The sequence below is a fragment of the Solea solea genome, chromosome 5 (assembly GCF_958295425.1).
Source record: "Solea solea chromosome 5, fSolSol10.1, whole genome shotgun sequence".
NCBI classification, from domain to species: Eukaryota; Metazoa; Chordata; class Actinopteri; order Pleuronectiformes; family Soleidae; genus Solea; species Solea solea.
Window position 1 is genome coordinate 20542720 of NC_081138.1, and position 26752 is coordinate 20569471.

The window sequence follows — 26752 nt, forward strand, 5'->3', positions numbered from 1 at the left end:
GAGGTTTCAGGCACTTTTATTTTTTATTTTCCACAGTGTTTCTCAATTAATAAATACCTTATTTATTATTATAAAATCACAGCTGTATAAACATTCAAATAAAAAAAATAAAATAATACAGCAGTGTGGAAACCTTGGCCAGGCAAATGACAGTATTTATATTTTTTCCCCTCATTTGACTTCACTTATATTCTACAGTCGCTTTGAAAGTAATATTCACAGAGTAAAGCTCTCCTGTGCAGGTAAAGAAACGTATAGACTGGTCCATGAAGACCTACAACAGCGCGTGATATTAAGTCTGCTACAACTGTTTAAAAAGTTTGTGACCGTTTCACGGAGGCCCAGCTACACATTTTTCCTTGAGTGCCACAGCACACTGTAAGCCTCAAATCCCCGTCCGTTGCCAAACCTAAGAAAATGCAAGACTAGTGTAAATAAGGCAGAGGCCGCACCTCTCCAGTTTTCCCCTCATCGTGGTGGAGAGGGCTCCATCAGTGGAGAGGGCATGGTGAGCCTGTGGTTGACCCACAGTAAAGGCAGTGGGGAAGAGGATGGTGGTGGGAGGGGGTAGGGGGGGGAGAGGGAGTATGTGCAAGTTTGGCAGGACCTCAATATAAAGTACTTAAGACTTCAGTTAAAACTGTTGTGATACTTCACGTCACAGCTGACGTTTTACTGTATTTGACTGAATGTTTTGGTTTTTTTTTTCATTCTTCTTGCACACACTGCTAACACTTCCCACTGCCCCATAACGACACAGCACTGTCTCAGTCTAACTACTTTACCATGACAGTGTGGTATTGTCATACAAGCGCTCCAACATTTACATATCAATGGTGTGGATTTGAGGCTACGCAGTTGCACCGACGCAGTGTAAAGTGCGGGGGAACTTTCACATTCACCAGTGTGCGGACCCAGAATTCAACAGCTATTTTACCAGCCAAACTTTGTTTTTTTTTTAACTTCTAAACACAAAAAAGTTTTCACCAAACAAATCATCCAGTAGAAATACTGGTGACACTTGACATGAGAGTGCAGCATGGTAATAATTTGTAACACGGAGGTGATATTATGGCAAATACGATCTTATTTCTAATTAAAATCCCAGCTTGTTTATAACAAAGGTGTGGTAATAGGTTTATAATATTACAATAAATGTTATTATTTTCAAAGTAATATCCAGCCAATATCTTCACATGAACCTGTTTGGCGTTCAAAATTGATAATTGCCATATTATAAAGTTGAAATTCATCCTCACACACATTTACTGGTATTGCTATTACCATAATATTACATCTGTATACATTAATACCATAAAATGACCATATTGTACTGTAAGGTCTTATTGAAACACTCAGCCAGACAGACTGAGAGGATTAAATATAATTTGGGTGTGATGCAGGTTGGGTTGGCCCTGGTCGGTTGACCACTGGCTGCCTGATCCTCCGGTTCCCTGTTGGTTGTCGTGGTCAACGTCACAGTTACTGCAAACAGCAGGCTGAGGACACACAACAGTAGAGTGACGTGCGTTAGGTTTCAAGTAGCAAGTAGTACAACTGTGTTCGTTCAAGACATCGGTGTTCGTTATTAGCTGTGAGCGAACATCGTATACCATCCTATTTAAAATCTCATCTCAAAACAGCGGTTGAAACTGACATATTCACTCCGATCATTACCCATCTGGTAACATAAATCACTCTTTATACTTGTTTCATAGACACAGTATAGTATATTATATTGTTTTATAGCTGTAGTTGATTGCATATTATATCTTGTTGTTTATCACCTTTGGTGTTTTGAAAGGAGTGAATAAACACATTTTATTATTATTTATTGTGAATAATACAATGCTGTATATGGCAGGATAAAAGAATACCCATAATCCGAACCCACATAAACCGATCAGAGAAGTGAGAATGCACATCCAACAAATGTCATCAAGCTTTGTGTTATGTTCCGTGTAAGCATCGCACCACAGAAATACCACTGCAGAGACTCGGGGAGGGTTTTCTGGGACATGTTAAGTGGACTTGGACACGTGAAATGTAAACATGTGAATATTACGGTGTCGCGTTCACAGCAGAACCTTGCTACCCGTATTGGTGTGGTCCAAGTTCACCAGACAGACAGACATGGGTGTTGCTGTGACCCTTTCCAGTCTCGCTGCTGTTGGGTCGGTGCCAGCTCACAGTGCTGACTCTGCCATGGTTTTATTAAAATAACACCAGCAGCAGAGTAAGAACCCACGTTCTTGGTGAAACTTGAGCAGCCTCTAGAATCACTGGTGCCCTTCCCCCAGCCCCACTTTTCACATTTCCCCAGGAATTTCTTGCTAAGGACAGGATATTGTCTCGGCTTTAGGTATCCCAAGCCGAGACCCAGAAAATACTGGCAAAAAATGGTTATGTACATAAAGGCTATAGCTGGGGAAATTCAAGTATATTAGAATGGAAATGACATGAATAATAACATATTGTTTTTAATATAGTGTAGTAGTTTGTTTATAGTCTAAGAACAAAGACATTCAAGTAAGTGTAAGTAATGTGGATACTATGTAATACTAAGGAATCAAGTGTATGTGTGTGCTGTTTGGGTGTTGGGTCACTTTCTGCTTGCACCAGGTCTCACTTTCACTGGGTTTAACAAGAGGGCAGAGGACAGAGCTGCGAGGGGCAAAAGTTCCAGCCAGTCCTGCAGGGAGGACGGCATGGAATGAAAGAGAATGGCTCATATTTTATTTGTGGAAAAAAATGTTCGCTGAAGTGACATCTCATTACACCGAGAAGAAGACCATTCCTCACTAGCCACACCAGATCTCTACAGAGATACAGTATAATATGTCTGCACACACACAGAGGGAACTCACAGCTTCTGACGGAGTCTGCAAGAGGCTCTCGATCCAGGGACACGTCTCGCTGAGTCTCCTGCATCTGAAGAATAAACACATGCAAATAATCACCTACAACTAACAAGCAGACAATAACAGATACAAGGACAAGATGGTTTTACAATCCTGTACATCTAATATTTCTCTCTCTCTCTCTCTCTCTCTCTCTAGGGGTCGCCACAGCAGATCACCTGCTTTTTCAGGCGTCCACATTTGGATGCCCTTCCCTGATGCAACCCTTCCCATTTATCTGGTTTAGGACCAGCACTATGAGTAACAGTGGGATCACTTTGGCTGAGTGTCCACTTAATCAATGGAGAGCAACGAGCATTGACACCTTATTTAGAGATACCACAGCCCTTGACCGGTCAGGATTTGAATCAACAACCCTCTGGTCATAAGCTAAGTTCCCTTTCTACACTATCAATAACATGTTTTTTATTTGGTTTGGATTTGTAGCACACAAAGATGAGCACGGTTTTGATAATAGTCTCGTTTTCAACAATATGTTCTGTGTTTTTAGATTTCTTCATGCAGTCCGAAGATGCACGTCTACAATTCTGGACAGGGACATTTCTTACCTTGATGTCCTTTTTGAGGTATTCGGCTCTGGTCATGAGGCTTTTAATCTGGTGAGACAGAAAAGAAAAACACATTTATTTCCACTTTTTACATTTTATTGCAAATGTTTGCGCAGGCTGTTCTTGCCTCCTTTGATTTATATCAATGTTTTGTGTTTTTTTTTTAATCTCTCTGGGTTGGAAGTGTTGGCTGACTGGTCTAACTGTCCAACTCTTTCCAGGAATATCTTAACTTCTGGATTTACTGCCACGACACTGTGCGCAGACATTTGAAAGTACTTGACAATGAATCCTGTCTGTCATCATTGGTGCCTCTAAAGCCGAATAGCAATTAACTGACTTGTTCTTTTTATTCTAAGCTTACAGTGGTTTTCATGCTGCAGAATGGATTTGTGACCAGTCAGATGCTTCTTGAAGGCATGGTCTACAGTTTTGGCCAAAAGAGTCACAACCAAATACTGAAGGAAGTCAAATGAAAAGCGTCAAAAAATACACATCTTGAATTAATACTTGAAGTATTTACAGCTTTTGCACATTACCATTTGTGTACATTATGTTATGTTAATAAGCTTCATTCCCTCTGGTGTAGACGATGATTCTTTCCATATCTCTCCCCCTTTTTAAAATAGTTTAAACCACCAGATGTATGTTCTGAGCTGCGCTTGTTTACTGGAGCGGGAGGCGTAATAACTTAAAGATGTGTGTAGACATAAACTCCGTGTCCAAATCAGATTAAAGTGATCTGCTCCGCTGATCTGATTCCTTTTTTTTTTTTTTTTTTTTTCTTCCATATGGTACAAATGTGCAAGTAGTAAGCGCTGTCATCATCTGCTGGAGGCTGCTCTTTACTTTAATCAGTGCTCTGGTGATGATGAAAGTTCTTGGCTGAACTTCATACCTAGTTGTATCACCACAATGTCACAGGGTGAGGCGAGTGCCCTCGGGCTTCACTGCAGCTACCTCTGAGGTTATAATGACTGGAGACCTTAACTGATGGCTTCCATGATGTCCCTTTAAAACACCAATCTTCTGCGGTAAATAATCAGTCCGGCCACAGATTTTTTAGTATCCAGCCCTGACTGTAAACTTATGTAGCCACAGCACTTTAATCATAATTCCTTTAATCACCACCTACAGTAAATGTGGAAGAAATCTACAGGGGTGAGCAAAGGACAAACTAACTGCGCAACATAGTACATCGGGCGACCATTCAACAGTTCGGCGTTCTCAGACTTTTATACTTCACTGTACAGCTACCGAAACACAGGACAACAGGACCTCATGTATGTTCAACTATAATGGCACTACATTAACCACAGGCTGGTTAGATCAAAGCTGTGGCCCACACATGGCAAGCCAGGATACTGAATTACAGCTTTGAAAGACTAAAGTGAGCTCTACAGTAGATGTGAACGCACATGGAGACCAGTCATGTGCGGCATGTGTTGGCTCTTTTGGGTTCTCACATACACACATGCTTTCCATCTAATCCCCCGCCCCCGTCTCCTTAATGCTGTGTTAGATTATTACAGCCGCATCTGAATTTACTTAAGACGAGCAACCATAAAACTTCAAATAGGGAGGTCTATGAGGCCCACTCGAGCCTCCGTGCCCCTTGTGGGGTTTGTTGGTAAAATAATGTTGTCTGTTCGAGACTTAGTTGCAAGCTAAACAATGCACAAACACTGACAGCAGCCATACACATGTGTTTTACATGAGTCGGCCAAAAATGTTGGTAGTAGGATTACGTCAACGCTAGAGTTCATAATATCAACGCTAATATTTACAATATCAGTGCTAATAGTCCTTATTTCTGAAACATGCAGGAAGCAAATTTACTGGACCATATGTTTGTGTTGGCACCCAGGAAAGTTATTATTGGAAAAACAAAACAGGCGGTTAAAGGAATTACTATGCTGTTGAATATTAAAACTGATTATTCATTCATTTTAACATACTATATATACACTATATTATGCTGTGTATCAGCATAAACTTAACAAAGAAGGTTCTCAATCAGCACAAAGACTGTGCTTAGTCTCCAGTAATTAATTAATGGGAGTTTAAAACCGTAATGATCGATTTGCAATAACAACCTTTTATCCCATCGCATGCAGTGCAGTATAATCATTAGATACACAACCTGACATTTAGTCCTTATTTACACATTCAGCAGTTGTGGAGAAACATTAGTAAGTCCAACTCTTCCTGTCTTTTTAGTTATTGTTTCCACAACCTCCCAAGAGAAAATAAGTGTCTCCGTAGAAGCTAAAAGCTCCATAACATTAATGACTTAGATCAGTGTTTTATGAGATTTTAGATGAGAAACCTACGTTTAAAACAGGACAAACCATGAGAAGAGCAAATATGTATGACATTATTCTTTTAACTGACATTTCTGTTATATTACTGTGAATGGGTACACTTCAAAGAGATGCATGTTTGAAAGAAATGATTAAAAACTTAATTTTACACATGCGTTACTTGATAAATCTTAAGTAGGAGGCTGGGTGAAGACATTAGCAATTTTATCTGGTGACCTAAAAAAATCTCCCATGAACCAATGTGTGGGTCCTGACCCAGTTTCTGGGGGGGAAAAAAAAAATCTAAATACTTTGTAAACGTTCATGCAGCTGAAGGGACCAAGACTTGGGTTATATTCCTCCACTACACGCATGTAACTCTATCCACACGGTCATGTATCCTACAATTACGAAGAGGACAATGATGGATGTGTACGAAGCAGTACTATAGATGACAAATAGTGTTATTTGGCTGCTACCACAAAGAACAAGCGCATACGACCAAAAGAAGGAGCTTCATTGGTCATGTGATGGAGCAACTAGTGTGTTCTGAGACCTAGATAATCAGCTGAGGGCTCATTGGCGGGTAAAAAAGAACAAGGTCTTCCATACCATGAGCACTCAACCAGAAGCCATTCCCGGCTCACTCACCTCACTGTGGAGCAGCTCTCTCCTGCGGCCCTGGGGCTCAGCTGCCTCACCAAGAAACAGAAGAAAAAAACATTAGACATTAATAATGAGGAGATGAAGGCAGGACAGAATCAGTTCACTACCTAATCACCTTGTTTGTTCAAGAAGGGGTCAACTACTACCTGATTGGATTTTTCTAGCAAAAAGACTGGGAGCTTAAGGGTGAAAATGATTCTAAAGTAGGGCAAAGTTTTCACAGTCGGTTCTCCTGGAGGGGAGAGTGACAGAGGGGTAGAGGAGAGGCGAGCAGGAGAAGGGGATTCTGTTGGCAAAGGCATGTTGGAAAGCTGCACAACAAAAGAGCTCCTCGCCAAACAAAGAACCAATGTTTTCTTCCCACAATCCTCCTGGTGGTTCTCTGATGTGCTGTTTAAGCGCCGCTGGTTGAGATGGCATGAGATTATATTACATCACAGATTACTGAGCCACGGAGAAGAACACGTACATTATCTTAAACAATTTTGGGGGGCTACACTCGCACATAGTAAGCACACACAGATATGTACCCAGATATAATCCTGATTATGTCAGTCCATCCCAAAATACAAATTCTGGGTACCACTGAGATTCTGTATTATTCCCTCTGTAACTTGCCAAACCTCTCAGTGCAGCAAATGGATTCATATTCTACCTATGACCAGTATAAGTACAGCAGTCTATGTATTTACTGCTACAAACCTCCATAAACTTGTTTTTTTTACATTTAACAAAGATAAATAAAAATTATAAAGAACAAATATACTGAGCACCTGTCATTTTTTGTTGTGATAACAACATTCTGGCATTAAATAACACTGAAATAGTATCATAGTAGAGTACCAGCACTAAGTGGGTGAAATTTGGCGGGAACTGGCCTGAGCTGAATGATTCAAGCTCTCATCCATTAGTAAGATAATAGTTTTATTTGTTTCCAGTGTGCAATAACACAAAGAAATGAAGTGTGCTGCCTGAATAGGAAGCAGATGGCAGGACTTGCATACCACACACAGGGCGCTGGCACCAGCTCTCATTCCGGCTCAAAGCCACATGTGGATCACTCTATCCCACCTCTTCCATTAAGCCGATCTTCCAGATGAGCTCATGAGCCAGAGCTAATGAACGCCAGGCCACAGAGTCACTGGAGTCTCTTCTGTAGTTTCCCTGTGTGTTTGTCTGCCTTATTAAGTAAGTGTCCCTGACTCTCTCCAAGCTGCTTCACCTTACTTGCTCTGTCAGTTTGTCTTTCACCCACTTAAATTACTTTCACCAGGTTATTTTCCTTCTCTCCGAGACAGAGTCTTTTTATATGCATCTCTATAAATGTCTCTCTGTCTGGTTCAACGTCTGTCTGTTTTCCTCTTTCTGTCTCCACTTAAGTTTCTCTCTTGTCTATCCAAGTCATTTTGTCTCTCCTTTCCAGCCTTTTAGGTCAGCATAATTTTATTTGTGCCGCCATTTCTTAACCCTCGCTGTACCCTAAGCTCTATAAGAATGTCTAACCTCGTCTGCTTATTGTGTCAACTCTGCATCTCTTCCTAACCCTCTCCAACTCCATCTTATTCAGGTTCCTCTTTCAGTTTTCCTTAATCACCAATGTGCACAGGTAGGATGCAACTACATTATGGTTTCAATTTCTTGCTCAAATACTACTGAGGGGTTCTTGACATTAAGCACTTAAATCTTGGTAAAAATGATAAAGACCAACAGCAGAAAAGGACAGAATCATTTCATGAAGCTGTTGTGTATTGAAAGGAGAGTTTATCTACCTGCTAGCACCAAGAGTAGTTCCCCTAAACACTGCTGGTACATGTCCAAGGTCTCATGCTCATCCGCTCCACCCTCTTCCTATCAGAGAATAACAATTAGTCAACAGAATGCTTTGAAAGCTGCAGTGAATAACTTTTTTTGTGGTTGTTGTCATTATTCTGTCTGGTTTTTGCAAATTAATTGTATGCTGCATCTTTTATCTGAAATCAGGTTCTGTCAAGAAGCTTTTATTTTTTGAGCAGTGAATTCACTTCTAAACCTTTTCATGGCTGATTTGTGTTTTCAGTCAGACAGTTGTTTATTTTTAAAAGTACCACACTGGAGTTTAACAAATGAGACCTCAGAGATTCCTGCTGAGCCATTATAGTACTTAAATAATTCAACAAACTCAGTGCGGATACTGCCGGCGAGTTACCACTGCAAAAATGTTATTATTAATACTGTTTCACTCCTCAACAGTCTGTAATTAGTCACAGAAATAACACACCATGAGTTGTGTATGATTCAACCATTTCTCTTAAAAGATGTGGTTTGGAAGGCAGTGAGTGAAAGAGGGAAAGAGTTATCATCGTGCACGGATCCCTTATAACCTTAGAAATGGCAGTAGAGGCCATCTCCAAAGCAGCCAGCAGTCGTGGTTGGTCTCGAGACATTTCTGAAACAATAGAAAAACAGAAAAAAGTCCTCATGTGTTTGACTTTATATCATGTCTATTGTAGTATCTGAAGACTCCAGTATTGTGGACTTAAGACGCATTGATTCTTAAAGATTTACCAACATTTATTTTAGAGGAACAGGGTAATTAGGCACAAGTGTGCTTGAGAAAATCTTAAAATCCCCAAGAGAGGAAAAGGCAGCCAGTCTGCAGCTGACACTGTTCTCTGTAGCAGGAGAATAAAAAAATGACTTATTTTTACATGAGTCATTTGTGGATTCGACATTTTTGCTTTCTTTAGTGGTGAACAACCACTTAAAGGGGCTTTGCAGCATTATAACACCATACTTTTTAAAAGCTTTGTGCTTTCATTCATTGTCTAGCACTTTATACTCCAGATGAGGGTCATGGAGCTGCTGGAGCCAATCCCAGCTGACACAGGGAGAAAGGCACGGTGCCCCCTGGACAGGTTGCCAGCCCATCGCAGGGCCAACACAGAGACGAACAACCATTCACTCTCACATTCACACATATGGTCAATTTAGAGTGTCCACTTAACTTCTGCATGTTTTTAGACTGTGGGAGGAAAACGGAGTACCCAGAGAGAACATGCAATATCCCTGGGCGACAGTGCTAGCCACTACTCCGCCATGTGAGTTTATTTTACTTTATTTGATTTTTTTGATCACCTCATTTCATCTGATGAAAACCTAGATTTAATTTGTGACGTTGATGCCTGAATGTTGTGGCTCTGCCTCTGCACTGAGCTGTGTGTGTGTGTGTGTGTGTGTGCGTGTTACCTCTTAGGACATCCCTGGAGGTTCTGGCCTCCTCAAAGCTCAGTCTGTTGTCTGAGGCCACCAGGGCTTTCAGCTCCTCGGCTCTGGACACATACTGCCTGACCTGCGGAAAGTCCTCTTACATTGACTTAATCACATCAACCACGCCATATGCTCTCCATCTACACCATATGGTATTCATAGAGGAGATTTAATTCCAAGTGAAAGCAACTGGAGCGTTAAAAAACAACAACAACTGAAAACAGAAAGTAATCCAAATGTGAATGGAGGGACTGTTTTCAGGCGTACCTTCTTCCTGATGGCATCTTTACGTTGTCGATCTACCTCGTCTGGAGAAGACAGAGAGGAAAGGTGTTTAATTTAGTGAATTTACTTTGCAAGTTTATTATGGTTAAAAAAAAAGCAGTACATTGTTGAATCCTTCCTCTATAAACAGGATATGAGAGTGGCTGTTGCTCTTACAGTGAATAGCGGGGACAAAGTGCTCTAGGGCAGCACAGTACATAGAGAGAGCAGCAGGCCTCTCCCCCTCCTGGTCCTTCTGCACAGCCTGCGTGACCAGCTCTTTCTGAAAGAGAAAAGAGGAACTGGCATCACTGAATACACACAATTCATATATGCATTCAGAGTCATGTGGAGGCACATCGGATACGTATGAACCCAAACCACATGCCAGCACATACTCCTCGTTCTTCGTATTCTCTTACCGCTTTCACAAGGCTCTCTGCACTTGGCATGTGCTCTAAATCCACAAAAGGGTGGGTGAAGAATTCTGCAAAGGTGATCCGGACATCTGGATTTCTCTCCAGCAGGCGCAGCAGAAGGTCCCTGCAGTCCTTGGATACCCTGGCCCCAGGAGGGAGCTCATGCACAAAACACAACCTTATTTAGTTACACTCAATCCACAAGGCAGTCCAAAGGAAAAGGACAGCACTTTTGTTTTTTGCCGGAGACCTTCTAGTCTCACATCACTGGCTTCTGTCAAAAGATGACCTTAAACCCCTCTGTGTGAATCCCTGGGTAATGGACCATATGCTAATGCAATCCAAAGTCTGAGCCTAATGCTTAGCACAAGAACTCAAGTGTTTTGCAAACCCTTTGTCATCAAGAGCACAGTTATCGGTTTTATTGTGGTGAACCAACTGTGGTTTGCATATGTAGCAAGCAAATCTGAAAACAGCAACAACTTTTAATTACCAGTGTGCAGTTAAACTAAGCATTAACATTCCTAATATCAAGAGTTAAGACATACCAAACATTGTCATTCCAACAGAGATTGTTACATAACAAACTTAGTAATTGAAGTTGTATTTGTATTTATTTGTAGATTAAATTTTGGCATTTTGTGTTTCACAAAAAATTGAATGTATTTTAGAGTGTCACAAATATCTGTTCTACACCTGTGTTTGCAAATATACTAAGACATTTTTATTTGTATTCAGAAATGGTCTTTGATATGATGGATAAGCATGGATACGGTACAAGAAAGGAGCATGAAGCCAAGTGTCTCCAATGCCACCGCTTCTTAAGTGAAAGGCAAGTATAGTGTGAAAGCATGACATCTAGTGGTTTTACAGTGAAAACAAATAGTCTGAGGAAATGTTTTGATTATATTTTTGGATGGCTATGCCTATGTAAACTAAACACAATTTTTTTAAAGATGTATAAAAATGCATTTATGTTATACATGGGGCAACAATTCACTGTTTTACTGTTTTTATGCATACATTTAGATGTATATTGAGTTCAAGTGAGCGGATAATGGCGAACTCAAAGAGGGACCATATCGATGTATGACTTGTAAAATCATGAAACACATTAGTTGGAGTTGCATCATCATGTCTATTTATTTTCCCAGTATCATATAAACAGTTATGGTCTTTAGGATGTTTAAACTACTGCTAGTCATATTTGTCATTTGCCACATTTCCATCCAAAATCATATATTTTAGGCCATAGCATATTCCATGACTTCTCTAGATTTTTTTTTTTTTTATAATTTTCTTTAAGCAGCACTTCATCACAGGAAGAATCTTTTAAAACTTACCTCAATAGGTTGGTTACTCCGAATCTTCTCCTCCAATTCAGTGTAAGACTTTGATGCGAATGGCGCTCGCCCAAAAAGAGCCTCTACATTCAAATAAAAACAAGTCGATAGATAGGCAGTAATCACAATGTTTTTATGATTAAAATGTGTGTGCTATTCATAGAAAGTGTTGAATATAGGATAAGCATGATTTACATTATTCTCTTTACAAAGAGATCTGGCATTGGCGACGACTGCATTTACACTGTTATGTTTTCTTTTAATCAAACAAGTTTAGTTTCTACATAGATGTCTACTAACAAGGAGTTTTCTTTACTGTAGTGGGCTGTATGATTTAATTGCATGCAGTGAGCTCTGCAATACAAATTAACTGATTAGTCTTTTATTGTTGAAAGGCTTTGACATATATCCTACTGTGTAACACAAGGACAAAACAACTACAACAAGAAAGCAAAAACTGTCATTTGCAACGCTCTTCTTGTGTACTTGCTAAGGGTATTAACTGCATCGATGAAACTCACCATAGAAAATAACTCCAACTGACCAGAGATCCACCCTGGAGTCATACTGACGTCGACACACCATCTCAGGAGCCATGTAAAGAGGAGAACCTCTCAGTGCACTCTGCTCATCCCATGGTGACATGTACTGAGCAAAACCAAAATCTGAGATTATAAACAACATGTTTACTGTGAGTGGTCCCAGGGAATACAACTCCTCTAACACTCCTGTAAAGCTCAACATTTACATATGTTATGTTTACAATGCAATGTACACAAATGTAGTTTATACAACAAAAAAAAAATTATCTTGCTGTAAATATAACAACACAAATAGCATGACAGTGATTTAATGTCTCTGGTTTCGGGCACATGAGATCACCTGCTAGTTTGAGAGCAGAGCCACTGAGAAGAATATTCTGAGGTTTCAAGTCCAGGTGTGAGATGTTTCGTTCATGGAGAAACTGGAGGGCACAGGCTGTTTACACAGATATAATCAGAGTAATAGCATTACTAAACTCTATCTGCACCAGATAACTCTTATAACTTTCCTGTGCAAATACAGTATCACATGTGACAAATTATAAAAAGTCATCATCATATCTTGTGTGTGCATTAACCCTGACAATTTTCAAACACAGATTTCTAAGTTGAATTAAAGTTTTCCAAATAATTCACATGTGAGAACAGCCAAATATGTTTTATAATACGGTAAACACAGAAGAAAAGTATGCAATACAAACAGTTTTAATGTAAGTTGTAGCATAGCCAGTTAACTCCATGCTTACACAGAGATTTCTTTTAAAAAAAGAATTGGACACAAGTTCTAAACTACACTTTCTTAACATTTGAAAATGTAATGTGAACATTTTTTTTGCAAACAGGTCTGGAGATTTCTCACCTATCTGTTGCAGAAAGCGCCGAGCCACACTTTCAGATAAAATCCTGCGACTGCGGATGAATCTGGAGAGATCGCCACCCGAGCACCACTCCAAAATCAGATATATGTTCTCAGCATCCCACTATTGAAAGAGATGTCCATTTATGTAAGTAATCTAACAGTACCTCAGCTTGTTTTGGTTTTCGCTGTCGAGGCCATGAATGAATCAAGATTTACAGCTTGTCTATTGCTAACCCGTCAGATGTTTTAAACTGACAAAGCTATTCCTATGCTCATATTATTTCATTAGTTAGAAGAAAAAAAAATCTAAGAGTGTCAATGAACTCACCTGAAAATCTTTGAGTTGAACTATATGAGGATGATGCACGGTCTTGAGGATTTCAATCTCAGTGAGTAAGTTTTCAGTAGAAGTCTTGTTTAGAGTCTTCTTCTCAACCACCTTCACTGCCACCACCTCTCGACTGTCCCCCTGCAGTAGCACCGTCAGAAACTCTAGACAACTTTCAACTTTCACATTTATCCACAAAACTAAATTGGGCTTAACATAGTGCCTGCAAGTGGTAATGGCAGCAGAGCAGAGACAGTGTGGACTATTATAGCTTCAAGGATTGTAGAGAGCAGATTTACTAATATATATACAGTACACTGAAATACCATCGGTGAGGTTAATGCCAAATCGTTGACAATAAACTATTAATAATTAACACAGTTAATATGACACTGGTTAAGAACAAGAAACCTCACTGCTGTGCACTGAAAACAAACCTTAAACATAATACATGAATGATTCTGAGTTTGCTGTATGTGGTGTATCCCAAGACTCTACACACTTACCTTTCTGTAGGCTTTATAGACTGTCGCATAAGAACCACTGCCGAGCCGCTCTGTGAGGATGAAGTCTGCCAGTTTTGGGGGAGCATAGCTTGAGGCTGAGGCCATGGTGACAACAGCAACATCAAATTTCCCAAGAAGATATGGTGCTGCAAAGATCAAATTGCTTTAGATAGCACATGCATGGACTGATCTGAACTGAACTCCAAACGCTCCAGATTTTGCTGTCTTTCTTGTTGATGTTGTTTGTATTTGTAATTTATGACTCGTTTTCATGTACAGCCAAAGATAAAGTGCCACATTGTGAACCTCGAACCTTGAACCCTTGAAGGTTTGAACGTGGTGACGTTAGTATTACCGTTGTCTTAATAACAGGGTTACATTTTAAAGACAAAGTCTGTATCAATTAATTTCAGGGGTGTACTTATCATTATCGTAGGGAAGCACTTTTTAAAAGCAAAACACACACACTAAGCCAGGTTTCCATGCCTTATAACAGCAACGTTGACATGTACATTATCTATAATACAGAGTTTAATGTGCAGCCTCTAAAAGAGAAAGTGAATTGGCCCTCACTGTGACTGATTTGTTTATAAAGTTGAATTCATCATTTCGTTGTTTACTATCACTTGGTGTATCCCGAATACAGGTTAACAATAGTCTTTTTAAGGGTATAAAACCTTACAGTAACGTGTATTTTTGTTAGTAATCGGTTTGTGAGCTGTAACTAGCTTTACGTCTAGCTAGCTACTAACATGTATGTGTGTATGGGGGCTGTTAGCTAAAATGTATGCGCCTCATGCAGCGTCACTGGTCAAGTGTGTGTTACTGTTAGTCATAAACAAACGAAACCTGTGTAGACATACGTGTCTGCTACGGTATTACGAAGCCACTTACCTGCAGGCTGACAAGTCCACAACACATGGATGAGGATCGACTGTTTACACGGACTCAGGCCGGGCTGAGGGGCGGGGTCATAGGCGGGACTATCAGTCACGCTGTCGTCAGGAAAACACGTTACTGCCTCCAAGCGTCACCACGAGGTTACTGCAAAGTATAGGATACATTTTTATTACACCCCTGATAAATATTATAAACAAATCAATAAATAAACATTTTTGAGTCAACATTCCCAACAATTTAAATCTCTATTACGTCTCTCTGTCTTGTGTGTCTGTCAGCCTGATGTCATGGCAACCGTTAGTGTCGCTTTTATGTTAGCTGAGCCAATAGAGAGGCTACGCAAGGCATTTAAATTCTAGGCTTTTATTTTCAGCACACCCTCACCGGAAGTAAGCCGTCGACGTCTGTGTGTGACCCCCCTCTCATTCACTTAAAGATGGCCGAGTGCCTGGCAGCACGCTTGACCGCCCAGGAGGAGCAGATCCGGCTTCTCACCGGGGAAATCTGCGCTCTCCGGGAAGGATTGAGCCGAGGTCTGGTCGCTGTCGGTGATGCAGCGGCCTCCCCGGTGCTGGAGAGCCTACGGGCCGAGAACGAGAAGCTCAGGTACCGGCTGCTGCACCTCCGCCGCGGTCTGCAGGCGGAGCTGGAGCTGGAGGAGGCGAAGGGAATGAGGCAACAAGGAGCCAAGTGTGTCAAAGCTCCACAGAAAACAACAACAACAACAACCACCACCAACAGCAGCAGCAAAAACTGCAACAGCAAAGAGAAGCAGACAAACAAGCGGCCTGACAGTAACGATAAGGTAGAGAAAAGCATGGAGCTGAGCGTGTTACCCACTTTAATATTAACAGCGCCGCCATTGTGAGTAGCGGGCCTGAAATGACAAACTATACCACCACATTTCCAGAAATAGCTGCCACGCATGACCAGTAAGTCCAGTAGAATCTCATGTGTGAGGTTTTGGAAAGTGGTTATAAGTGGTTATATTTAAGTGTAGGACTCTGAGGTTTTGAGGCTTTATAAACTACATAAGACAATTTGGTTAGTGGGTTTACTGCTGAAGTCAATCTGGCATTCTGCATTGCATCGGTAATGAATGACATTTTTCAATTGAATGTTGAGAAAGAAGCTGAAGATTGGTGTAAAAGGAGGGATTGAACATGGGTTAAGTGTCAAGGACACATAGACGAGCAGAGGGAGGAATTGAAACCCACAACCCTCCAGTTTTTTAATGTTTACTTCTAAAACAAGTATATTTTATGTCAGAAAATAGTTTTTGATACTTAAGTACACTAAATGTCACATACTTTAAGACTTTTACTTAAGTGGAAATATTATAAGCAATATTATAAACATGACTTCAACTAATAACAAAGTCATTTTCTGGTAAGATACCTTTATACAGGACACCTAATAAAAAATAAAGAGTGACACAGTGTGCTCTTCTGCTGTAGCCCATCTGATTCAAGGATAAAAGAGTTGCTCATTCAGAGATGGTCTTCTGCATACCTTGGTTGTAACAAGTGCTTCGATGCTTTGATTCAAATCAGTGTCATAGGTTACCCTGACTTTTATATCTTCTTAAACCAGTCTTTTCATTCTCCTCTGACATTCATTATGAACAGGGTATGTTCTCCTATTGAAGTGCTGCTCACTAGATATTCTCCTATTGTGTGCCATCCTCTCTAAAACCAGCACAAACAGGTGGTTGTGCGTGAAAATCCCAGGAAATCAATAATCAGACAAACCCGTCTGGCACAAACAAACATGTGCCAGAACCTTGTTCTGTTGTTTGGTTTGAACATCAGTAGGTCACCATGACCATGTCTACATGCTGACATGTACTGAGATGCTGCCATGTGACTGGCTGATTAGATATTTATGTAAGCAGTTGAAAATGTGCACCTTTTATAAAGTAGTAGATAACTGTAGCTGTCTCAACGTGCGTGTGTGTGTACTGACCACGTTCACTGTTTCACTACGTTCGGGCTCATAACGGGTCTCATTAAAGTCTCCTGTTTGTTCACAGGCTGCAGCTCCAGAACTCAAATCGGGTGAGAAGAACAAGGAGAAGAAGAAGCAGGATAAGGCTCAAGGAAACTCTGGGGTGAAAGAGGTGATTTTTACCTTTTTTTTTTCCTCTCTCTTTTCTTTTTTTTTAAGTTAACTGAAGTTGCTCTCATTCAGCCATGACACTAACAGTGAGAAATGTTGTCTCATTTCACTTCTTCACATGAATTATTCTGTTGCATTCACTGCCTTTCAGAATTATTGACTTGAGTTTAAAGCTGCAGTGGGCTGGATCGCTGTAAAAAAAATTGTTTTATATTATCTGCATGTTATCAGTAGGAGGTGCAGAAGGGTTGTTTTATCCTTTTTTTTGTCATTTCTTTTTCCCCCACTGTAGCTGAAACCTTGGCCTACATACATATCAGATCGCCTCAGCCTCTACGAGGAGCTGAAGAGGGAGAATGATGCCCTCCTGGCGAAGAAAGCTACAAACGGCAAGCCCATCACTGTGGAGCTGCCAGACGGAAGAAAGGTGGCTGGCAAGGCTTGGGTCACCACACCATACCAATGTGCTTGTGATATCAGGTCGGTTGAACCTTTGGCTACGAACTTCACCACAGTATTTCACAAAGTCTGTTCACCCTGCAATTATATTATCATCTAATGGTGACTAATCTGATCAATATAATGAATACTTTTCAGTATGTTTTCCAGACGTGGCCTCCCCTGTTTTTGTGTGGTTTCCAGTCTTCTTTTTAATTGTAGGGATATAAAATCAATGTGTTACAATTGGACACACATACTGAGACAACCATGTTGCGCTCGTCTTTTAGCCAGGGCCTGGCTGACAATGCTGTGATATCTCGGGTGAATGGTGAGCTCTGGGACCTGGACAGACCTCTCGAACAGGACTGCTCTCTTGAGATCTTGCGCTTTGACAATGAGGATGCTCAGGCTGTGAGTATAAAGAACATGTTTAATTCATTCTTTGCTATTAGTAGAATGCAGATAGTGAATTGAAGCTTCTTCCCACCCAGAGATGTAAAACAAAGTGATAAAAGTTATACATTTAATCATTTCTTTTTTTTACAGTTTTTATTCTTGCCACACTTTTGTATTTATTATAGTATTGGTCCAGTGGTCCTGTTATATATTTTTTGTATCATTATATGTTGGAACACTTTTTACTTGGTTTTATAATGTTTTCATTTCAGGTATTATTATGTTATATCTGCTGTGTGTAAGCTGTTCGTCAATGGATGCCACCGTCTTAAAACTGAAAAATAAATGTACCTATGGGCATAAATAGAGTGACTTGTGACTTGCTTGGTTTAATTTTACGTTTTTCATGTGTCCTAGGTTTATTGGCACTCCAGCGCTCACATCCTGGGGGAGGCAATGGAGCGTTTCTTTGGAGGTTGTTTATGTTATGGACCGCCTATAGAGAATGGCTTCTACTATGACATGTTTCTCGATGGAGAAAAGTGAGCAAGTTTTCACTGTCGGTGTCTTTACTGTTCTCGTTGGATTTTCTTTTATATGTGGGAATCACGATACGATCCGCGGTACCAATGATTACAATTATTAATTAACGATTGTGTGAAAATCAATGTATTGCAAGACAATCATATAGTGATACGTCATGATGTCTGTCTAACTGAAGAAAACTAAACTGTGAAAAATCAAAAGTGCAGGATTTCTCTATTTATTCCCAACATGGAGAACAAAGTGTATAAAGTCTATGGATTGAACGTGGATGGGTCATCTTTTAACGTAGTTTTCGCCGCCATTATCCCGCTGTAAACTGCCTCTTCTTCAGCCAGGTAACCAGATAACTGCCCAAGTTTGACATCAAGTAGTGATGCCCAGCGAAACTGGTTTAATTTGTTAATTAAAATATTGATATTTGCCCCGGTGAATCGATTATCATAATCCACTACAATATATCGCCAAATACATATTTTGTATTCTACTCTTAATGATGTATTTCCGTGTTTTTATGTTGTAGCTTTGTTGAGCACAACATAACATGATTCTGTAATGACATAGACATCATGCTACTTGTCTTGAGTGGTTTTTGAGAGACTTGAGTGGTGTTAATAAGTGTTAATAACACATTTGCTGTTTTTCAGAGGGGTGTCCAGCACCGAGTTCGGGGACCTGGAGACTTTGTGTAAGACTGTGATGAAGGAAAAACAGCCCTTTGAGAGGCTAGAGATCAGCAAGGAGACTCTTCTGAGAATGTTTAAGGTGAGAAAGGGAGCTGTTGGTGTATATCAGTGGTCCATTTATGAAAATCAATGAACTGACAAGTGTATGTATAAAATGACTTGGTCCCATTACCTCTCCTGAAATCTTTTAATCAAGACAAACAGTATTGTGTGTGTGCTTGTTGAATATTCCCTCTGCCCAGAATTACCTCTAACTTCCTTGATATCTTTCAGTACAACAAATTCAAGTGCCGCATTCTGAACGAGAAAGTCACCACCCCCACTACTACAGTCTACAGGTTAGTTTGTCAGATGTTGTTTTTTATTATTATTATTATTTTCCTATATATATATATATATATATATATACATATATACATATATACATATACATATACATGCATGCATGTTGTAAATATTCACCGCTGTGTATCATAATATTCCTGGTTAGATGTGGGCCCTTGATTGACCTGTGCAGAGGTCCCCACGTCAGACATACAGGCAAGATCAAGGCCATGAGGATCTATAAGGTACGTTCAAGTTATAATACTAATTTATTCATACCGTGTATTTCTGGAAAAGTAAAGACGTGCCAACTTTCTACCTCTGTCGTTAGAACTCGTCCACCTACTGGGAGGGTCGCTCCGACATGGAAACACTACAGAGGATCTATGGGATTTCTTTCCCGGACTCAAAGATGCTGAAGGAGTGGGAACATTTTCAGGAGGAGGCCAAGAATCGAGACCATCGCAAGATTGGCAAAGTGAGTCTGATACGTCTCATTTTTGCAGGCGTCTTTCCTCATGAGAGTCTTAAGTTTGTGGTTTTAAATACATGTGGGGATATAATTCATCTGGATGAAAGCCATGTTGTCATGCTGTAAATCATCTGGTGCTGCTTTTTGCCAGCTGAGGGCGCTATGTGTCCGTGTATTCACACTTGGCTGTGAGTCATCTGAGAGCCCCAGCTGGTTCCACAGCATGGACGATGCGGACAGCAGCACCTCAGTCAGCACTGATTATAACATGGCTCCATATTAAATGCAAGAGTCAAGTTATAGCTGTAGAGGCCAAGTAAGAGGAAATGTAACAATGTTTCGTCAGCTTATCACAATAATTGAGGCTCAAATAATCCTGGTTGAGGTATAAATGAGTCAGACTTTTAAACCCTGTCCCTCTAAAGTAGAATTATCCTGGTTCTCCACTGATCCTCCTTCAAAGCTCTTTTTGATCATTTACAGTTATCTATATCATGTAAAACTGAAAAGTGGATGCCGCATCATTTATCCAAGCCGAGTAAGCAATAATATGGATGGATAATAGGTACTGAAATATTGTGAAAATACTTAAAATATTATATAGTAATATTATCATTTGGTTGCTATTAATTAATGCGATGCACATGTTTTGGTCCACGTTGTATCTCTGTGTCGGTCCACGCTAATTTTCTTTGTTATGGATTGATGTTAATGAAGTCTCTCGACTCGTCTCTCATTAGCTCTGAGAGGGCTCCATGACACGGATTAATTCAGTTTTCAAATGCGCCCGACAAAACATTTGTCATTATAATATTTAATCATTTGGGCTTTTGCTTTGATTTAGGTGGTGATGATTTGGGTTTATGTAGATGTAGACTAGACAACTTGTAAATGATTATATCGCGTTATCTTTTTTTGAAGGGAATAGTGAATAACACACGCACACTTCAGTGGTCAGACACAGACAGATGGACTGTTATGTGATGATTAGATAACCCCCCTGCTGTGCCTGGACATGTTTCCCCTCTGCTTCTACCTGCACAGAGAGAAAAGGGGTGTGAATTCATTGAATTGTCTTCTCTGTCTGCCTCACAGGATCAGGAGCTGTTCTTCTTCCATGACCTCAGCCCAGGCAGTTGCTTCTTCTTGCCACGAGGAGCCTATATTTACAACACCCTCGCTGAATTCATCAGGGTAGGCATATGACCAAATGCAAATCAGAGCCTACATTATTAACAGTAAAGGTGTTCTGTGCATTCTGTAAACATCATTTTGTAGAGGTTCGAAGATTTGGTTTAAGCTTCAGATGTACTTTTATTGCACCTCCCACATGGAAAATGGGAATAAGAATACATTAAAACCAGAATGTTGGATAAATAAGATGAGAAATGGAATTTAAACACTATGTATAACATGATATTAAACAAAAAAGTGTTAGGGTACAACATGCCTTATCACATCAAAGCCCTCTCTTCTTCCTACAGTTTTGCTGTAACTAAGAGGTGTTGGGGTTTTTTTTAATTCACATTTTCATTTGTCCATAATAGAGATCCAAGAACATGCAATCACAAAGGAGCTACAAGTGGAACACTGACCTTCACAGTTTAGTTAAATTCTGCCTGACTGCCATATGTATGGCCTGAGCTATCCATTGAGCTTTTTCCTGTCAGTACAGTGATTGACATAATAACCATTATAAAGACATTTTTGAGCTTAATTGTGAAGCTTTTTCCAGATTGTGCCTCTAATTAGATGGTTAGCAACTCAGACCTGTTCAAGGAAGTAAAGTCAAGTGTTGACTGTCTCCCCAGGATGATAGTTCCAAAGTGTATTGGATTTGAGGTGCAAATTCAGTACATCACATCATTACATGTGACTATGTAGGTGAGAGAGAAACTCATTCATGATCAGATCACAATCTCGAGCAGTGTAGAGTATGGCTCTGTGATGTATTTGCATCGAACATTTGACATCTTGAAGACGTTCACAGCTCAACTTCAACACACCAGACAAAGCCAAGAAAACTAGTGCACAGATATGGTGCAAGATAATTATCACGTCCCTTCAGTTCCTGTGTTAAAAGAGAAAAAAAAAAAAGACCTGCATGCTGTGCACTTCCTTCAACGTTGCATGACTGAAACATTGAACAGTGGGGAACGTGCTGTGTAATGTGCTCTCATTTATAATTTTTGTGTAATGACAACAATACAATGGCAGTTATTGGAAGTAAGCACATTGCGTTCAGGGATCGTATCTCCACTTTTTTGTCTTCTGTTAATCCATTTTTCAGTCCCTTACTGCTTCATATTCACAGTTAATTGCCTCACAGCTCAACAGGACCTTAAATATTTAGCTTGCAGACATCAAATGGACAAAGCTGGTTCTTTGTTCCTTTTTTTTTTGTTGCAGTTTCTCCTGGTTTTGTGTCGGAAGTCGTGAATGTGCTCAGTTCAGAGCAATTTTACTGTTTTTCTAGGGCGAGTACTGGAGAAGAGGCTTTCAGGAAGTAGCATCCCCCAACATCTACAACAGTAAACTGTGGGAGACTTCTGGTCATTGGCAACATTACAGCGAGAACATTTTCTCCTTCCCCGTGGAAGACGACGTCTTTGCTCTCAAGCCAATGAACTGTCCTGGGCACTGGTAAATTAAAATAAAGGCAGAGACGTTTCCTGGCGTTTCCTCAAATTCTGTCCATTTCATAGTATATGCAATATTTGATGAATGTCTTATTTATCTGAATTCCTTCTCTGTGTCCTTTTAGCCTGATGTTCAGCCACAGGCCTCGCTCGTGGAGGGAGCTGCCTCTGAGGCTCGCAGATTTTGGGGTCCTCCACAGAAACGAGCTGTCGGGAACTCTGACTGGGCTGACCAGAGTCAGGCGCTTCCAGCAGGACGATGCTCACATTTTCTGCACGATGGACCAGGTGATCACGTCAGGGTTTTTAACATTATTATGGAACAATAAAAGATAATTCTTTTTCTTTTCTTTTTTTCCACAATTTTAAGGTATTTAAACGCATGAAAACCTAAATTCTTTCTTCCTTTAACCTTTTAATTTGCCACAGATCGAGTCAGAGATGAAGGGCTGTTTGGACTTCCTCCGCTGTGTTTACGACGTGTTTGGCTTCTCCTTCCAGCTTCACCTTTCCACACGTCCAGAAAAGTATCTGGGTGATATTTCTGTCTGGAACCAGGCTGAGAAGGTAGGTGAAGGTGGTGGTGTTGTTGTTTTTGTTAATCATTCATCAGACTTTCTCTAAAGTATGAAAGGATAAATTCTGGATGAGTCACTTTCTTGAATCCCTCTAGGTCATATGTTGTCAAGAGAATTTTGTCCAGTTGCTAAGGGCTCACAGTAATAAATGTTGAAAACGTGTACAAGGCAGAGGATCTTGACCTGTTATTTATCATGTTGGACAGCAACTGGAAAACAGCCTGAATGAGTTTGGGGAGCCGTGGAAATTAAACCCTGGAGACGGTGCTTTTTATGGCCCCAAGGTTAGAAGATTTCTGATATTTTTGGACGAATGCACAGTAAATGTGATTTCCTGAGGCTTAGAAATGGCTGTAATTCTTTCTGTTCCGTTGCAGATTGACATTAAGATCAAAGATGCAATTGGACGTTACCACCAGTGTGCAACCATTCAACTTGACTTCCAGCTGCCTATCCGCTTCAACCTGACCTTCGTGGGGTGAGTCACCTAATTAAAACTTCAGCACATTGCTGAGTCAGTGTGTTTGTATACTGCAAATGTATTTGTTAGTCCTTTGCACTGGTGGCACCAGAGCTTGACGAGCTAAGGTGCTGCAACAATGTATTGTATCACTGTGACTGGCGTTGCGTTGTCTACTACTGTTCTCTACAACAACTCAACAGATTTATTCTTTTAACTGAATATTTGCTCTGTGCAATTACCTGTGTGCGGTCTAATCTGCCGATCTGAATCAGCCGTGTGGCACTTGACCGCCACTGATGCACCTTCCAAACCACCCATTGTAAAGAGATGTTTGTAGTTTGTTTTGCTGAAATGTCTTCACCATGAGTGTCAAGGCTTTTTAAATTTTAAAATTGGGGACGCTCTACGGAGAAACTCAGAGATTCACAGTTCAAATTCTGTAAGTCACTGTGCTTTGGTTGTCACATGGTATGATACTAGACAAATCTGTCTACGTACTGGTTGAAAATCATGCATAGAGACATAAATTTGTGACCTAGAGAGCAAGTAGCTCTCCACTCTAGCATGTGATGTCATCCACTTTAGAACTGAACCTTCCATGCAATACACACCAATTCCAATAAACTTCTGGAATAGACTGAAAATGCATGAATTTTAACTGTGCCTGTGACAAATATGTGAATGTGATGAAAGAGCTGAATTGAGGGATGAAATTCCCTCCTTTTGTGAACACTTAAGTTTGAATGAAGCTTTTACATTTGAGTATGTGGAACCATTAAGTAGTATAAAAGCAGTCTGTTCAGAGTGTGTTCCAATTCATTTGAATAAGAAGTTTCTATGTTGAAGTATGTGGAACTAGTTAATGGATACCTCCCATCTGTCCATCAGAAATATGACAATTTGCTGTCCGGTTCTTGTGGTCAAAGAGTTTGGAGAAACCCCTGATTTAGAAAAGAAAACTGTACAGTATTCTGGTAAAAAATTTATTTCACAACAATTCTTAATGTGCTCTCTGATGCCATGTCTTACAGGAAGGATGGGGATGACCGAGTGCGACCAGTCATCATCCATCGTGCCATCTTGGGCTCAGTGGAGAGGATGATTGCCATTCTAACGGAGAACTACGCAGGGAAATGGTGAGGCTGTTTTCTGTTTTCATACTCAATCATCTGGTCGCTTAGGTGAAAAAGGTGTTGACGGTGGCCAGCCTTTTTGATCCATCTGAAACACTCAGTAAAGCTGCTTATTTTTTAATATATAACCAGGCATAATGATTATTTAATTCTCGCCCATCTGTCCCTCCACTAGGCCTCTATGGCTGTCTCCACGTCAGGTGATGTTGGTGCCTGTCAACCCATCCTGTGAGGATTACGCCAAGAGTGTATGTCTTCATCTTCTATGTGTTTCATTTAGTTGTGATTGTATAATTAAAGCAGTACATTATCTGCAATGTTTTGAGCTGTATAATTACGAGAGGGTTGCACTAATGACTTCAATTTCTGTGTGTCAGGTATGTAAGCAGTTTACAGAAGCTGGTTTCATGGCAGATGCTGACCTGGATTCTAGCTGTCTTCTGAACAAGAAAATCCGAAATGCACAGTTGGCCCAATATAACTTCATTCTTGGTGAGGAAGTGTACTATCCTATGTATGCATTGATTGGACATACAGTAGGTCGGAGAGCATTTTCACCACCCTCTTTACTGCTCCAGGTTTCCCTGCAATCACTTTTAATGTTTATTTCAAGTTGTCAGGTTGTCAGACATCGGATAAACCGTATACTACAGTACATGTAATTGTAGTGGCTATAAATATAAAGGAACATAATATACAAACCCCCTAAATTTTGGGAAACAATTATCAGTGAAGTTCACTGTGCTTTAAAGACTATCCTGTCGTTTTTGTCTAGATATTATGTATCGTCACTGATGCCATGTGTTTTCTGGGTTTTTACTGTGGTGTGAAACATGGATAACACATTACCAAGTCCCTTTTTACATTATGTTTGCTGCATTATTTTTTCCCTTATTTTCCTCCCACATTTCCTGGTACTCTGCACTGTCAGCAAAAACATATCAAAGAGATAAAAAAGACACCAACATGCATAAAGTTTTTAAAGTTTAATTTTATTAATCCCCTTAGGGAAAGTATTCCTCTGCATTTTGACCCATCCTAGAATTAGGAGCAGTGGGCTGCCACACTGAGTAGCGCCCAGGGAGCATTGGGAGTTGGGTACCTTGCTCCCTTTCCACTTGGCCACGGGCTGCCCTTTCACCATAGGAACCAATGGTGAAAGCCTGGCCCAGACCTTTTTAATTGTAAGGTTCTTGGTAAATCACACTATTAAATATCCTTGGTCAATCATAATAAATGTAATATAAAGCAAATGAACTTCCAGGATCACATCCACAGTTGCATAGAGCAGGAGATGTGTTAGGCTAACTGTGTTTGTGTGGTGAGACTTGGCCCATGTCAAGCTGTTATGTCTTCTTGTGTCTTGGCAGTGGTCGGAGAGAAGGAGAAGATGACTAACAATGTCAACGTTCGCACGAGGGACAACAAGGTCCATGGTGAATTGTCGGTGGCTGAGGTGTTGGCTCGCCTGACCCTGCTCAAAGAGTCCCGCTGTCGAAGCGCAGAGGAGGAGTTTTAATAAATATAAACACTAGATCTCACTCTGTGAACAGCTACGTAGGCAGTAAAGAGAGGCAATGTGGTACTAATGAAGTTGGTCCTGAGAAAGTGTGGTACAGAAGGTTATGAAGGTGATCCTGAGAATGCGTGTGGTACACAATGTTATGTGAACATGGCCATGATCATAGGTCTGTCTCAATTGGGAAGCATAGAAATAAAAGATTTTCTGAAAGTGGGTGTTCATTCTTCAAGTTTAACGTGTGTGTGTGTGTGTGTGTGTGTCAGAGCAGCAGGGACATTGTGTGGAGACATGCAGCCTTTCAGGAGATTGTACTGAATCCCTCATGAGTTCACTCCAAAGTAGTGAGACTAGTGTCAGTGAGCTGGATATAAATAGAGCAGCAATGGAAATTCGACATTCAACAATGATTGTCTACCTATTGAGCACTACAGGGCCTCAATATCAGGCAATTAAATGAACTTGATACGGTATTAGGCAGTGAAATTTAAATCTGATGGTTCCTGTTTCTACAGGAGTGTGTATCTGACTATTTCTTTTCAGCCATTTCTGTAACATCTAATACCACTTTGAATAGTTTCCAAGATACATAAGC

General features: G+C 40.4%; 2 protein-coding genes across 6 annotated transcripts; one reads left to right on the top strand and one right to left on the bottom strand.

Annotated features, from left to right (window-relative positions):
* On the bottom strand, positions 1-15314 carry ulk3 (unc-51 like kinase 3). Of its 5 annotated transcripts, none has more exons than XM_058628781.1 (18): positions 15230-15314; positions 14840-14989; positions 13946-14091; positions 13440-13580; positions 13112-13232; positions 12593-12688; positions 12232-12375; positions 11711-11793; positions 10371-10526; positions 10126-10231; positions 9952-9992; positions 9664-9766; positions 8799-8863; positions 8208-8286; positions 6424-6464; positions 3470-3517; positions 2868-2931; positions 1-1499 (listed from the first exon to the last, which is right to left on the bottom strand). In XM_058628781.1, the coding sequence occupies exons 3-18, from the start codon at positions 14048-14050 to the stop codon at positions 1483-1485; spliced, it is 1410 nt and encodes a 469-aa protein (XP_058484764.1). In that variant the 5' UTR covers positions 14051-14091; positions 14840-14989; positions 15230-15314; the 3' UTR covers positions 1-1482. The 5 variants fall into 5 exon arrangements, 3 of the variants coding, with proteins under 3 accessions (XP_058484764.1, XP_058484766.1, XP_058484767.1); XM_058628783.1 differs by lacking the exon at positions 15230-15314 and adding an exon at positions 15098-15161; XR_009240225.1 differs by lacking the exon at positions 1-1499 and having other exon boundaries at positions 2886-2931; positions 8208-8282.
* Positions 15258-26370, top strand: tars3 (threonyl-tRNA synthetase 3). The gene is made up of 19 exons (XM_058628775.1): positions 15258-15650; positions 16878-16964; positions 17256-17443; positions 17692-17815; positions 18218-18342; positions 18991-19108; positions 19303-19367; positions 19520-19598; positions 19685-19831; positions 20921-21019; positions 22302-22468; positions 22590-22752; positions 22894-23031; positions 23249-23326; positions 23420-23520; positions 24537-24641; positions 24814-24886; positions 25016-25130; positions 26009-26370. Exons 1-19 carry the CDS (start codon positions 15282-15284, stop codon positions 26155-26157), a joined length of 2490 nt encoding a protein of 829 aa, XP_058484758.1. The 5' UTR covers positions 15258-15281; the 3' UTR covers positions 26158-26370.
* The last annotated feature ends 382 nt before the right edge of the window (positions 26371-26752 follow it).

Excerpts from the sequence above, each read along its gene's own strand:
- ulk3 (XM_058628781.1), bottom strand. The coding sequence starts at position 14,050 with ATGGCCTCAGCCTCAAGCTATGCTCCCCCAAAACTGGCAGACTTCATC. Across the intron at positions 13,233-13,439 it reads TTCAACTCAAAGATTTTCAG|TGGGATGCTGAGAACATATA; the intron begins GTGAGTTCATTG and ends CTCTTTCAATAG. Across the intron at positions 8,864-9,663 it reads CTCCAGGGATGTCCTAAGAG|AAATGTCTCGAGACCAACCA; the intron begins GTAACACGCACA and ends CTATTGTTTCAG.
- tars3 (XM_058628775.1), top strand. The coding sequence starts at position 15,282 with ATGGCCGAGTGCCTGGCAGCACGCTTGACCGCCCAGGAGGAGCAGATC. Across the intron at positions 22,753-22,893 it reads TTTTCTGCACGATGGACCAG|ATCGAGTCAGAGATGAAGGG; the intron begins GTGATCACGTCA and ends AATTTGCCACAG. Across the intron at positions 23,521-24,536 it reads TTCAACCTGACCTTCGTGGG|GAAGGATGGGGATGACCGAG; the intron begins GTGAGTCACCTA and ends CATGTCTTACAG.